Source organism: Halichoeres trimaculatus, unplaced genomic scaffold (assembly GCF_033239565.1).
Source record: "Halichoeres trimaculatus isolate MK-OKI-2021-1 unplaced genomic scaffold, fHalTri1.1 fHalTri1_scaffold_2, whole genome shotgun sequence".
NCBI classification, from domain to species: Eukaryota; Metazoa; Chordata; class Actinopteri; order Labriformes; family Labridae; genus Halichoeres; species Halichoeres trimaculatus.
The window spans coordinates 27,093,703-27,106,872 of record NW_027437180.1 but is presented as its reverse complement, the minus strand read 5'-3'; the positions used below and the strand labels follow the sequence as shown (position 1 = coordinate 27,106,872).

General features: G+C 40.1%; 1 protein-coding gene across 1 annotated transcript in view; it reads left to right on the top strand.

Annotated features, from left to right (window-relative positions):
- Nucleotides 1–13,170, top strand: part of LOC141800207 (uncharacterized) — a 96,132-nt gene that overhangs the window by 21,094 nt on the left and 61,868 nt on the right. Inside the window, exons 2-3 of the mRNA XM_074682624.1 lie at nt 423–532; nt 8,065–8,214. Coding sequence (XP_074538725.1) covers nt 423–532; nt 8,065–8,214 — 260 coding nt within the window. The remainder of the gene's footprint in view (nt 1–422; nt 533–8,064; nt 8,215–13,170) is intronic.

Sequence of the window (13,170 nt, the reverse complement as noted above, 5' to 3'; positions counted from 1 at the left end):
TAGAAGTAACATGGCTGAAGGGCTGGGATAATGGTGGAGTGTCGTGGGTCCAGTAATGGGTTGCTAAACACCAGTCGACCTTGCTTTTTTTTGCACTGAATTTGCCCTGCACTTCCTACAGAGTCCACAGTGAGAGCTCAGAGCTGAGGCCTGGAATGTAAGGGCTAATATGCAATGTGTAATGTGGCACACTATTTCTATTTAGAGCATTTCTCATCAAGTTGGAGAATTCACCAGTATGTTTTCTTGCTACGGACCTGAGGGGGGCGCAGGGGTCATGCCCCCACCTTCTATAAAGTTGTCCCCCCCCAAAAAAAATCAGTTGTAATTAATTTTCTAATAGTATTGTAATATTTTTCTAATGGTATAACACAAGTCATGCTACTTAAAACACCCTGTTTGACGATTTTAAATATTGAAAGATCCCCCACCCCCCTCGCGATCCTCGCAGTGGTTTGATCCAATCTCTTTCGCCCGGCACGTCGGACGCTTCACACACACGAACACGGGCAGAGCAGCGGATCGCGGTTAAGTAAGTAGCTTTCATTGAAAGACTGAACAGTTGTAACTTCACTTGTTCAACAGGCACACAGAGAAAATGAAAAGCAAATGTCAACTCCTTTGTCCGAAGTCTGACAGTATGCTTTAAATAAACACAAGACGCTGATCAAGCGTGGTACGCGCACACAGACACGGACTACACAGCGCCAATGATCGCGATTAAGTGTATTAAAACACTAAACAATTTATAAGTTAATTATCACACCGTTTGCTGCTGGCTGGCAAACAGCCTCTCCTTTATGATGCAAAAAAGGCTGTGACAGATAAGACAGACATGCTGACATCCTCATCCTCTCATTTATGGCACAATAATGAACTATATAAGATACCTTCCATGTCCACCATACTTACTGTTATTGATCCAACTCAGAGGGTACATTCGTGAACATGGATGGTTCTTCAGTTCCAATGAAGAAACATTTATTTTGTCTATCTACCAAGTTTCACTTTATTATTTACATGTGTAAAGGTCTGTATTTTTAATTGTTGTAGAAGTCATTTGCACTTAATAATTTAAATCCATAAAGTATTGTGTATTTTTAAGTTTTGTATCATATTCAGATTTTATTTTTATTGACAATTTGATAAAAACATAGTTATTCAATGAAGTGTTTCTTCTAGTTTTAGCACTTGTACTGAGCTTTCAGTTCTTGTAAGGCTGCTGTAATTGTGATCAGACCAGTGTTCATGGTGAGAAAAGAAATTCTGTTTGGTCACAACTGGTGAAATAAATAAATGCTATAAAATATAGCATTTATTTTTATGTCTACTACCCCCCCCCCCATTATTATCAATTAATTTTTCAGCTTACAGTTGACAGCATTACACCTGAATGTATACTTAAATCAAGTTAAATACAATTCAAGAAATATAAAAGATCAAATCCTTTCTTCAAACTGTTCAACTATTCTGGTAGCGATAGCCCGTAAACTGCTCCACCAGCTGGAGACAGTTCTTGTCTCCCTGCTTATTGGTCTGACAGATACTGAACAGAATATGATTGAGTGGAGCAGGAGCAGATAGAGGGATGAGTTAAACACAGTTTCAGGATGAAGGGGGTGAGATATCCAGGGGATAGTGGGCTGGAGATAGTGGGGGGGCTATGGGCGGCAAGTGGTCTCATTGCTAATTATCTTTATTGTGCTTTCCTGGCAGTTTTTCTGTGCAGGGCCTGTCGCTGGCTCTTGTGTGGGAAGCTCTCCAGAGCCCACCTTAGTGGCCCCTGGCTAATGACCGCTGAAGAAATCACACGGGGTCACAAGCCTGTTTCAATCCCTTGTGGATATTGCACAGCAAAGAATATGCGAACAAGGACAGATCCGGCTATCTGCCGGATGAGCTGTAATTTCTTGCCCATAGGCTTTTTGGAAGTTTGTTAAGGCCCACACATGAATAAAAATGTATGCTCTGGATTTGCCTTGAGCCTGCAGGCGTCCTGCCTGAGAGCAAAGCATGATGTCTAGGTTGGGAGAAGCAGCCAGGCCCCAAAGGTGAGCCTCCACTTCACCTGCTTCACTCACCAAACCTCCCACTCTCTGATTCTCATCCTCACTGTGGAGGGGAGGCTTGTAAAGTGAAAAGTGAAGTGACCACTGGGCAAAAACCAAAAATGCTCTGACAGCGCTTGTGCTGTAGGAGGCGATAGCAAGATGTTGTTTTTCTTTGCGAACCATGTCAAGAGCTGTGTTGAATTACCTTTCATTCAAATGCTCACATGTTCTTTGCTCTTTGTCTGGTATTCACGGTGGAGAACTCTGAGAGATTTTTGATGATTTATGTTTCTCTGAGATCTCACAGCCCTGTTTTGACCCTGTGGTTGTTGCTGGGGTTTGCATCACCTCCAAATATTTTTGTGAAATACAGGAGGGGAAACCTATCAGATGGATGAAGATTGGACTGATGTGTTTGCAGAAAATCAGTAAACAACATTAATTTCATATGAACTAATAAGAAAGTAGAGAGTGGCAATTCTCACAAGGGCTTTCTTCAAGTGATACTCTTATCAAGCTGGAGAACATTTGAGGTAAAAGAAGGATATTAATAAAAGTTTTGAGCTGGAGTCATTTGACAGTGAGATCACTTTTTTTTCTTGCATACATTTTTGAAAGATGTTCAGTGTAATATGTCATTCTCTAGTTTTTGAGAGACTGTATTCAGGCTGCGTGCAGACAGCGCTGACAGGGTTGCTAGCCTGCCAACTCTTGAGCACAGACCTCTGTACTGTACACTTCTGCAGAATTAACACAGGAGCCAGTTGATCTTTGTCGCTTCAGGGGAAAACAGACACCACAAGTAAGGCCAGATGTAGTTTGAAAGCACCCTGAGATCATACACTGTCTTCAACATCAAAAAAGTGTCCACATGGATATTCTTAATGGGTTTAACTTGGATGAATTATTCAAATCTTCCCCCAATGCTTCTCTGGCAAATGGATCCATGATGCACCAATGGTCATAGCTAAATGTTATCAATCTTCTACATTTTTTTGTAGCCTGTTTTTAGTACAGTCTGTCTTCAAAGAGTTTTTCCAAATTTTATATTACCATCTGGACTCTTGAGAACAAAACATTCAAGTGTTTCAACCTATTCTTCTTACCTGAGCCTTACATTTTGTTAAAAAAAAAAAAAAGATTGAAAGTTGACTAAGAAAAAAATTTAGTATGAAATATTTATCCTATGAAGTCATAAGCTGTTATGATTTTAATTTGTGTTGTGTAGATATCTAAACTTTTTGGTATAGACTTGAGTTTCATCCCAAGTTAAAGTTCTGTCTGTAAACAGATTGCATTTATATCAATGAGTGTGTCCTCTGTTCACAGACTGAGGGTTATATCTTATTCCCTTTATCACTCAACATCACACAGTATATAGCACACACTAAGAATTAGGGAATTACTTATTACATCATTAATAATTTTATCTGCTGATTAGAGCATAGGGCTTTGCAAAATGGTGGAGAATGACTGAAGAATTGATCTAAGAAATGAGCAGCACAGACTCCTGCTGTGAACCTTCAAATTATCCAGATTGCTTGACTTTTGGAAGATCCTGCCACATGCAGTCTCCTTTTTCCAGGCCAATAAAGAGGAAGCTCAGCTAAAGCTCGGTGGGGCACCCACTTTGATAATCGACCCAACATGGCTTACTGTGACAACACGTCACAGGGGGTCTCTGTGAAGCTAATCTCTAATAAGAGATGAAACACAGCTTCTGACGAAGAAACTGAACACCAGGTTGATCGTCACTGAACCGCTTTAAGATTTACCATTAATGACAATATCTGAAGTGAAAGTGTTGACGGACCAAGTGCTACTGGATCAGCTGCTGCTAAACACAACTTTGATTCGTCAATCTGAAGATCAAAAAGAATGTAATTTTCTTAAAAAAAAAAAAAAAGGAAATGCAGAGTAATTTTTAAATCAAAAATTTAAAGCAAGGAGGAGGATGATTGGATTTTTTCTGTTAGTTGAAATTACGTGACAGCTGGTCATAACTTGCTTTTTATCTTGTTGAAACAAATATAGATGTATTTTCTAGCACATAACAGGAAAGAAGGTGTATTTTAAAGAAAAACTGACATTGGAATCTCATTTTAAAAAAAGAAAATCTCTTGATTAAAATGCCAATTAGTTGTAAAAACCTTAGGATGAAAATATCAGTCTTTAACACAGTAGCCTAGACTAACACAAGGTTTAAACCAGAGGATAGTTATACAGAAATTGCTCATTGAAATGTGTATTCTTTTATTTGAAAAGAATCAGTGTTGACACCTTGAAAAGTAATGTGTTATTCAAACAATAAAACGTTAGAAAATGTGTCAAGAATACAACACAACTGGCACTCATCGACATAAATAAAAGATATTTTATGATCTTTAAAAAAAAAAAATGTATGAATGACAAACAGTACAGAAATGATTTTAAAATGCTCAAGCAAAACAAATTGGCTGAACAAGAAAAAACAAAAGGACATAACATGTTTAAAAAAGGAAGATTTTGGATAAATGTACATGTGCAGAAAATAAAAGCAGTGAAATAGCATAAAACAAGCAATCGACTGTGACATCATTACGTAGGTAGATGTGACAGCCGTCTCTTCTCCAAGCCAATTTTCAAAGATTCCTGGATGTTTATCGGAAAGTTGTTACACAAAACGCGCATAAATCCGTTTATGTCCCCTGAGCCTGCACTACAACTACTGTTTCAGAGGCCACTATGAGACACTTTGACTGAGAGACACGCAGTTACCTGTTCGTGCACAGACACTTCCAGTGACAGAGGTTTTAGATTAAGTGGCAAATGTGTTGAACATCTACCGTCTTTCTTTGAAGAGTCTATGGGAATTTGCTCCTCAGCAGAAAGATGGAACTTTCTGGAATTCCTCTTCCCCATTGTGCGGACAGACATGCAGGCCAGTTGTAAGTAATTAAATTAGCTAGTTTACAGATGCTCATCATGTGGTGGCCTCGCAGGTATGATACCTTTTCCCCCAAAACGTATATTTCCCGATAGAAAATTAACATTTCTCAAAAGCAACTATAAGAGCATAGAGCATTTGATTTCATGAGATAGGTTATTTCTAGTGTCCAAGTAAAGACTCAAATATGAATTTGGACAAATTAAGTAATATTACCAGGTGTTGATTTGGGCTGACAAACAAGACAACAGTTGCTCCATATGTAATGGTATTTGTGTTTGGCCCAAACCAGAGAAAAAACGGACAGATGAGTGACAAAGAGTGTCTGAGGTTTGACAACTTCCTAAATGTTTAGAAAAAAAACCAAAAAGACAATAAACGCTGATGATGATCTCACTGTCCGTGCCTGCCATTTCATATGTAACAGATCAAATTATGAGAGACCTTGCAGTGCAGTGCCGGGGCTCAGCATGGGATTAGGGGGCAACTATCTCAAGGCTGTGCTTCTCAGATAACCGCACCTAAAGCAACCTTTTCTCAAACACACAATTACCCGGCAGCTCCCTCCCCCAATCCCCTTCACCACCTCCCTTTTGAATTTCATCAGGGGCTTAATTAGTATACAAATAAAACTTCCCTTATCTCCCTCTCGCCCTAATTGGCCTGTCTTTAGTTATGCCTGGTGAGTGTGTGTTAGTGTGTGAGAGAGCTGGGGCCCCTGTAATTAGGGTGACCGTGTTCACCTTTCCTCTCAGACGCACGGGTGCTCAGGCAGCCCATGGGGAAGGTGGGGCTCTACTTTGTGCTATATGCTCACATGGATGTGTGCGGTTGAGTGAGTGATTGGAGTATGTGTGTGTTTGTATGGGGTTGTTGAAGAGGAGAAGAGGGGTGTGCTCAGGAATATTGCTCTGCAATCATTCTTGGACTGTCCCAGTGGTGTTCTCATGAGCCAGAAGGGCTTTGGGTGCTCCTGGTTCCCACTGACTGGAAGGGGCATCTTAGTTTTTTCATTCTCCTTTTCCTCTCTGTTCCCCGTAGCTCCCTCAGTCCACAACTAAAGTGTTTATCGATTATCTCATCCTGCTCTTCAACAACTTAATATTGGGTGACAGTGCACTGTGTTCTCACCGTAATTAGAGTTCAGCTCCGAGGTGGGGGCGAGGGGTTGTGGGGGGCAATTAGAACCCTTTGTTATTAAACTTGATTCATCTTCCTGCACAGCTCTGCCCTGCTCTGCTCTGGTCTCCACTGCTCTCCAATTCTCACCAAGGGTATCAGGCCATCCAGCCTCCTGAAATTGGCTAACTTGCAAATTATCATGTTTGCTGCTAGACTTCCCCCATCTGCACCCCCTACCCTCAACTCTCCTCACCCCTCACCCTTCCTCCTAGGTCTGCTTGCCTCACGATGCCAATAACACACAGTAATAACTGTAAAGATCCCCAGTTAAATCCACTCAGATGCCTGGACTTACAATCACAACAGAAGTCCTCAAGAGCCGCTGAGAATACATCCTTCACTGTACGACTGCACACATTGTTAGATGAAAGTGTTTAATGTTTGGTGGTGTTGTTTATGACTTAATAGTTTTTAATTTCTGTGTAATTATGAGTCTAGATTAATTTCACCTTTCAGTTGTTCATGCTATAATTTTTACACCTGCCAAGAGAATTTTGTTTTGGACTTGGCAGGTTTGTTTGTTTGTGAGAGAGGAACTGGAAAAATCTATGAATAGATACCAATAGACTTTTGAGGAAGGTTGTTGCAGAGGGGTATTTTGTTTGTGTTCTGATAGTTTAACCACAGAAAACTACATTTACAGATCAGAAAAAGAATCTAGCTGTTTAATAAGGGTGTTAAGTTGTTTTGAAAATTTGTCCTGATATACTGATTTCAGTTTTATCCTGGATATGAAAACCTCTGTTTTTATGGGTAATTCAGAAGATGTTATATATTTGAAATTAGTAGTATTATTTTTTAATTAGTAGAGCTTAAGGTCATGAAAAAACTGTAACAAAAGTAAAACAGTATCAACAAGAGAGCAAACAGTGACGGTTAAAACTTTGTGTGGATGTAAGATGAAATATCTGAAAAACACCTGAAGCCAAAAACTCAATTATGACATTTCTGGGAAGATAGCTCTTTGCCATTCACAGATTTGCAAAACTCAGGTTGTTCTACAATTGAAATATATCTGGATTGATTGCCATTAAACGCTGTGACATTGTTTATTTTAAGTCAAATGCAGCGCTGTCGAAGAGCTGTCAGGATGCAACCATCAAGGCCTCTGTCGTGGATGTCTGAAAATATTTTATTTGGAGTTCAACTTTCCTCCCTTTGAGAAATGAAAGGTTTCTTCAATTTTTTTCATCTTCCAAATCTACTGCACAACAAACTTTGATGTAAACAAGACATTTAGACACTTGCCTATCTCCAGTAAAGCCTGGTAGCTCAAGAATCAAATGTTAGTGTGCAAAGGAATGGAGACAAAAACACAAAATGTTTGCTGCTTGGCAGACTAAACTATTTACAGTTTAATCAAACATTGGCTTATTCTTTTTCCTGTCATCAACCTCCTAAACATCGCCTTCACCAATGAAATCTCATTTCCATTTCTCAAGTTGATTTCATCAGCTGAATTTTCTTTAAGGAGTAATTTAAATCAGTTACAGAAAAGCCAAACTCAAAGTACACATCATTACCTGGAGAAGTGAACTTGTGGCACAAGTGGAAAACCGCAAAGTCATTAAGTTGGTGGATATCCGAGAGAGGACATCACTCAGAAGCGTTTTGTGTGGTTCTGCAAATATCTTTTAATTTTGCCAATTTGATGTATAAAATAGTTTCCTGGTTGAAGCTTGTTCAGGAAAAAAAACTGTGACTTAGAGGAAAATCTATTTGTGGGTGAGCTTGAGTCACTTTCAGCAACAAAGTGAATGTTAAACTTTATCTCTCATGGTCAACTTTGTGTTCTCCTCTTTTAGCATCACATTGTTAGTATGAAGTTGTGACGTGAGTTGACAATCTTCTCTCTCCCTCACACTCCTTATCCCCACCCCTCCACCCATTCTTTGTCTGTTCCAGAGTCTCCAGGAGCTTGATACCGAGCTTATGGGGAAAAGGAGGAAGATCAATCCTGGTGTCAGCAGCTCAGCACACATCTCTCCCAGTAACGGCAGGACAAGTGTCAGCTGGAGGAGAGGCAGCCGCCATGCAGAGAAAGAGAGTAAGAGAGTGAGTGAACGAGGGGGGGGATACAGGGATGATGGTGGTGTTGGTGGGGGATGAGGATGAGAAAGAGAGCCCTCTGCATGGCAGCCAAGCGAGTGAGCAAGCGAGCGGCCCAGCCCAAGGGAGTGCACCTCCAGTAGACAAAAGATCAATTCTCTCCATTTCACTCTCAGCTCTTGATAACAAGCAAAAGTTCAGCAAGCCCAGGAGCTGTCTTCCCTTTGAAATGTGCATTCTGGTGTATTGCACACATGCAGTTGCACAGATACTCTCTCATACAAGTGGCATACACACAAACACGGTCACGCTTGTATCATTTTGTTAAGGAGGAAGGGGGATCAATTTTGAACATGATTAGCAACAACAGTCATGTATGTGTGTCCGACTTATGAGCGATAAAAACTCTTTGTGGGGTTGACTTCTTGTTTTGGGACCTAGTATTTCTTTATCCTTGGAAAAGCTCAAGAGAGATGAAAGATTTGACCAGTGGAAAGTGGCAAATGACTGTTGGAATGGTGAAGGTTAGAAGTGGATCTGGCAACTGCTGCATCAAGAACTATAGCCGCTATTTGTTTATCAACAACGCTGGATATGCCCACAACTTGGGTGTAGAAGCACTGCGGGGTATAACGGTTTGTCAGCTGACGTGGAGGAGTTATCCACCAAAAAAACACATTTTAAACTAAATATCACCACTTAAACGGATGCTAAACAGCTCCCAGGTTTGTGAAATAGCAGTGAGTGGACAGAAGGGATCAGCAAGTGGACATATATTAGGTGGACAGACGTTTTTAGTAGAGAAATCAGGCGTGTACCCAGAGAGCAATTTTAACACACAACTGTCACTCGACGCTCATGACTGCATCATCCGTGGGCACTTACTAGACTGTGACAGAACAGGACGTACACATGTGTCAATAAATCAGAAATCCTCCCAGACCAAAAAAAACCTGGTTCATAATAAAAGAACCAGAAAACTACGCCTAGAGAACTGCACCAAATCAGATAAACAGGGCTTGACATTAACTTTTTTGCTCACCAGCCACTGTGGCTAGTGGTATCCCTGAGTTACTGGCCACTCAGTTTTTTCACTGGCCACAATTTTTTGTTGGATAATTATGTTCAATATGATTAAAGCCGATGATGACATGCTAAAGTTTACTTTAAAAAGATTTACAACCTCTTTAAATGTAAATGACCCCTATGCACACTCAAACCAAGACTACATCAATGTTAAAATCCACAGGTCCTTAATCAGGTATTCAGCTCTGATAAAGTTGTGTGTAACATTGTGCTTCTTTCATATGAAAATATGCAGTCTATTAAGACATAGTAATTAAAATAGTAGTTTGTTATTGCTTGTAACAAAATGGTAAAGGGGATTAATTGAACTGATACAAACTCAGCAAGAGACACTGTCTGCTTAAATATTTATTAAAGATTGTAATCAGAAAATCATTTTTTTTTCATGAGAATGACAATGAAGGAGAGGTAAATTGAATTTCCTCAGAGATTTCATCATCAGTCATCTTTTTGCTTGTCTCTCTGCTCCATGTTTGAGATAAAATTCAACCCGCCAAAGTGGCCAGTGGGAGCTGCGGTGTTACCAGCCACTGCCAAAATCCACCCACATTTGGCTGGTTGGCTGGTGTTAATGTCAAGCCCTGCAGATAAAGATGGCATATTTAATTATTAACTCACAGACACCACTGGTGTTTCAGTGTAAAGTGTGACCCTTTTAACTGGTGACTCTCCGCCATTAATCACTGATACTGTCCATAGATACTGTGGCTGAGAGTCACCAGTAGCATTGGTCGCTATTAACTCCAAAACACCAGTTGCTCTATGACGGTCAAAACTTGATAGACGTTGCCTCTGTTGTGTAGTATCATTTCTAAAAACTGACCACAGAACAACCGTACATTTTAATGCTGATAACGGGTTGAATTTAGTGTTTAAACAACACTAACTTATCTGATTGAATGGAGCTAAATGCTGCTTCTGCGGTTTTGATACGTGCACATCCTCATAATGACGTAGACTGATAATCCCTCTATAGATAAAGTAAATGTTTCAACCATTGAGCTACACTGGTGCCCAGTAGTTATGGCTTTACTGTCCTCCATACTTTTACTTCTAGCCTTTTTATTTTCTTTCAAATGTCACTCAGTTAATTGTTTTTCCTTTAACAAGAAATATTCTCCCCATACACAAATCACAAACCTTTTAAATGAATCCACAGACCCCCCCGCACTTCCACAAAATCATGCGGTCACTTCAGATTCATTGAGTTGAAAGAGTTTTATCAATGGTTTCTTTGAAGTTGTAGTTATTGTTTCCTCAATGAACATCCTTGTTCTCCAAGTTTGTCATCAGCTGCATCCAACAACTTTGAAATGTTACTAAAAGTCATCTCTGCAGTGAAAACCACATTTCTTGGTTTGTATTTTGCTCAAGATAATAAAACAGTCTGTAAGAGAAAACAGCACCAGACGGGAAGCTGTAGCATTTGGTCAGAATCAAAACATAATTTGTGACAGCGTGCCGAGCCAAGTGTGTGTGGTTTAGATCATGATTGCGGGTAATGTTTTTACTGGCAGAGGGCTACAGTCAGTTGAAGCAGAAACAGGCATTTTGAAGAGCGTCATTTTGTTTTTCCTGCAGACACAAGTGTAATTGATAACATACTCATTTCACAGAGTTTATAGAATATATTGTTTCCTTCCTGTTTGTGCTGGTGCTCTAGTCACAGCATTTGTTTTTGTTAAGATTTTAAAACTTTACTGCAAAACCACATGTCTGTGGGTGAGTCCTGAGATGTTCCTCATTAAAAGTAACACATTTTAAAAATGATTTAATGAGTGACATAATGTTCAGATGTGTTTGATGTCACATTTGGGCTGTTCTTTGTCCAACACCGACAGAATGTATTTAAAAGACTTTATTTCATAGTATGATCTTCTAAATAACCTGTAACATTTCCAGTTGATACAAAACCCTCATTTATCCAGAAAAAGTTCAAATGTTGCTGAGATTCTCTTAAAACACTTGAAAGTCAAAAACCAAATGTCTCACCAAAGTGGCTTAAGTTGATCTAATTTCCTTGTTTGGTCTTTCTTGATGTGTCCTCATTGTCTGTTTTAATTGGTTAATTCATCCTTGGAAGTTTACAATTTTCTGCAGAATTCAAAAGAGGCTGATGGTGTGTGACAGTTCTGTAGCTGGTTCTGTTTAGGACAACCATAAACAGAGAGCAGTTCTGTGGAGGTTACAACCTTGCCACTTCTCATCAGAGCCAAACCCAAAAAGAGGGTCACTCTGTCGGTATTCAGGACAAGCACTGACCCCCTGTTCCTCTGTGAAGGGTTTGGCTGCCATTTAGCAAATGTTGATAGTTTGGAATTAGCAATATTTACACCCCCTCCCTTACAGTCCTCCTTCACTTGGAGTCCAAATGTCATAACAGTGTCTGTGTAATGTACCCAATGATTAGGTTTCTCTCAGGGACCCCTACCCTTGTCTTCTAACAGATGTCTTTGTGTATGCAGATTTATTCACTGGGAATGTTTGCAGATATCGTCATTACATGGACATCCATATTTAAATAGGCAGTAATTGCAGCAAAAGCTGTCATCTAGTCAGTGTTGTTTTTGTCATGTTCTGGCTGAAAGGAACAACTTGCATAGGGGGACAGCCTGTATCACACAATTGACCTTTTACATGATTTTCAATTACTGGGGAGAGGGGAGAAACAGAGGGGTCCCTGTAGTGCAGCTGTCTCTGCTGTCTTCTCTCCAGAACATCTGTCCATCGAAAGTGGCCACGGCTCCTCTCGCTCCCCGTGAGGTCGCCTGCCTTGCTCAGGATGGGCAGGTGTATGCTGGGCCAGGCCTCTCTGTCATTAAGCGGCCCAGCTGTGCTGTCACGTCTGGCAGAGGCGGGTGTCATCCATGACCCTGTCTCAGCCCCCTCAGAGGGGGCATACATAGACCTTGACAGGGCAGCTGAGGGTAAAGCCACGCACTGAATATCTATGAAGGACGACCATGTCGTCCCCTCCTTGCACCCCAGTGGGCGCCACCTCCGCATGCCGGCCTACCCTCCTGCCAAAGTGCAGGATGGGCCCTCATCAGCCATGTCAGTCAATAAAAGGAGATAACATCACACCTCCCCTCCTGCTGTGTCCTGTATGTCTTTTCAGAGGAGAGTAACACACTTAGAAAGAAGGACATAGTGCGCTAGACATTTTTATTGCTGCATGGAGGTGATGTAAAGAAAATTCACCCAGTAAAGTTTATCTTACCTTTTTTTTTAATAATCTGTAAAATGACATATTGTATTTCTGAATTTTAGTTAATCTGCTCGTAAAAGAATGTATCAAGTTTCAGCTCAAACACAGTTCACTGTATTATATTACATGGCACTAAGTTGAACACACAATGCAACTTCATTTTGTATCAGTATAGGAATTTGCCAAACTTTTATCTTCGTACTTAATGTCCTTGTATGAAAAATCAGAATTTTTGTTCCCTCTCAAAGTTTAATAATGATTGACTTCATAATAAACCCTAATGTGTGATTCAAAGGCAAATATAAACTCAAAAATAGTTAAGACTTTAGTTTAACAGTTAGTACCAGCCATTGTTGGCATCTAGATAGATCCTTGTGTTCATGTTGCCTTGGAAACAAGGAGCTAGTTTTGTGACCAAAGTGTACTTGATACATGTAAATCAAGGTACTGTGGAGTGGCTTTTGTGGTCCAGATATGCAAAAGCTGAAAAGGAATTTCTGTGAGGAGTGAGCTTTTTAGAAATATGTGTTAAATATTTGCTCATTAAGTAAAAATTGTGTCTGGTGAGGGTAGCAGAGGTGTGGTAGAATAATTCATAAGTTTTAATTTCCTATTAGTAGCACCAAAGTCCCAGGCAACTTAGCAATTCATGATTTAGTTGAGAAGCA